Genomic DNA, 1806 nt, shown 5'->3' on the forward strand with positions numbered 1-1806 from the left:
ACACAGCGTGACAAGGTTGACCCTTTGAATTACAGGCACAACAGAAACAAGAAGTAAGAGTGAAAGAAAGTTGTGGTGAAAGAGGTTCGCCACCATTCCCTGCTGGAGCTTCGGGGAGCTTTAGGTGTTTTCGCTCAATAAACACTCACAACGCCCAGTCTGGGAATTGAAACCGCGATCCTATGACCGCGAGTCCGCTGCCCTAACCACTGGGCCATTGCGCCTCCACGTGTGTACACATATACAGAAGAAGAAAGAGTTTTACTAAAACACAGACTAGTCTTATATGGAAATGTTTTAATGCATCAGAAGTTCATGGAGATTTGAAATGTTCTAGTGGGGGATGGGGGTGGAGAATGGAATCTTGGAGAGATCAGTAGCCATATTTCTCATTCAAAGAAGTACGTCCATCACCACTTTGATCTGGAAAGATAGGGTAGAGCCATAATAAATATTATAAGCAAACAAAACAAAACAAAAAAAAAAAGAGAAAATCCATAAGAATCAAATAAATGAAAAATAAATAAATATACAAAATGCATGAATGGATCTGGAACAAGGAAATGACATATATATAGAGAGAGAAGGAGGAGGGGTGTGCATACTGGCCACATACTGTAATTAATAGGTGCAGGTGTGTCTATGTGGTAAGAAGTTTGCTTCCCAGCAACAAGGTTCTATGTTCAGACCCAGAGCATAGCACCATGGCCAAGTGTCTTCAGCCATAGCCCTGTGCCAACCAAAGCCATGTAAATGGATTTAGTAGAATGAAACTGAAAGAAGCCAGTTGTACACACATACACATACATATATATATATTGTTGTTGTTATTATGTAAAAGTATCATAAGTCCAAAACGTTGCTTTTTCAGAAAACGGAAAAATAGTTGCACCATTCCAAAGCAAAACCGTTGACAGTTTTTGATATTTTGGCATCTGAAGCAGATGGAGATATGATAGTTTGACCAAAAGAACCGGTTATTGCAAGCAATAATAAATATTGAAAAAAAAACACATTTGGCCAAATTTGGACATACGGCAGTTTAACATTATAGCAATGATATATATATATATATATATATATATATATATATATATACACACACACACACGTGTGTGAGTGGACAAATGAAAGAAGGGCATTGAACTAATTTCTTGGGAGTCACATGTATGGATCAAAACAGTTTGATTGAAATTTGCTGGTACTCAGAGTTTCAAGGGTGGTGCTAGTCTTCAGCCATTTTGAATTTGAATGAAACAAGTTGATTGTTATTACCTTAAGGTGGGCTGCAATTGGTCGATGAAGGTCATGTGGTGTAATGGTTTGATATTAGTATATCGGTGTGTGTATGTGTGCATCTGGCACCCGTGCTGGTGACACATAAAAAACATCCTTTGAGCTTTAGGCCTCACAGGGGCAGTGACAAGTGACTGAGGACTTTGGCATTATACCAGGCTTGAGAAGACCTGTCAAGTCAAGTGAGATTGTAATCATGGACAACACCAGTGTTTCATAACTGGCACATAAAAAGCACCCACTACACTCTTGGAATGGTTGGCATTAGGAAGGGCATCCAGCAGTAGAAACCATGGCAAATCAGATTGGAACCTAGTGCAGCTTCCCAGCTTACCAGTTTTCAGTCAAACCATCCAACCCATGCCAGCATGGAAAACAGATGTTAGATGATAATGATGATGATAACACTGCCAAATCAGATTGGAGCCTGGCGTAGCCATCTGGTTTCACCAGTCCTCAGTCAAATCGTCCAACCCATGCTAGCATGGAAAGCGGACGTTAAAAGATGAA

At 39.9% G+C, this 1806-nt stretch overlaps 1 protein-coding gene across 1 annotated transcript in view; it reads right to left on the reverse strand.

Annotated features, from left to right (window-relative positions):
• Positions 1–277: 277 nt before the first annotated feature.
• LOC106872860 (uncharacterized) overlaps positions 278–1806 on the reverse strand; it is a 21762-nt gene continuing 20233 nt past the window's right edge. Inside the window, exon 5 of the mRNA XM_052976718.1 lies at positions 278–423. Within this exon, the coding sequence (XP_052832678.1) occupies positions 374–423 (50 nt within the window). The 3' untranslated portion in view covers positions 278–373. The remainder of the gene's footprint in view (positions 424–1806) is intronic.

This window comes from Octopus bimaculoides, chromosome 25, assembly GCF_001194135.2.
Source record: "Octopus bimaculoides isolate UCB-OBI-ISO-001 chromosome 25, ASM119413v2, whole genome shotgun sequence".
NCBI lineage: Eukaryota > Metazoa > Mollusca > Cephalopoda > Octopoda > Octopodidae > Octopus > Octopus bimaculoides.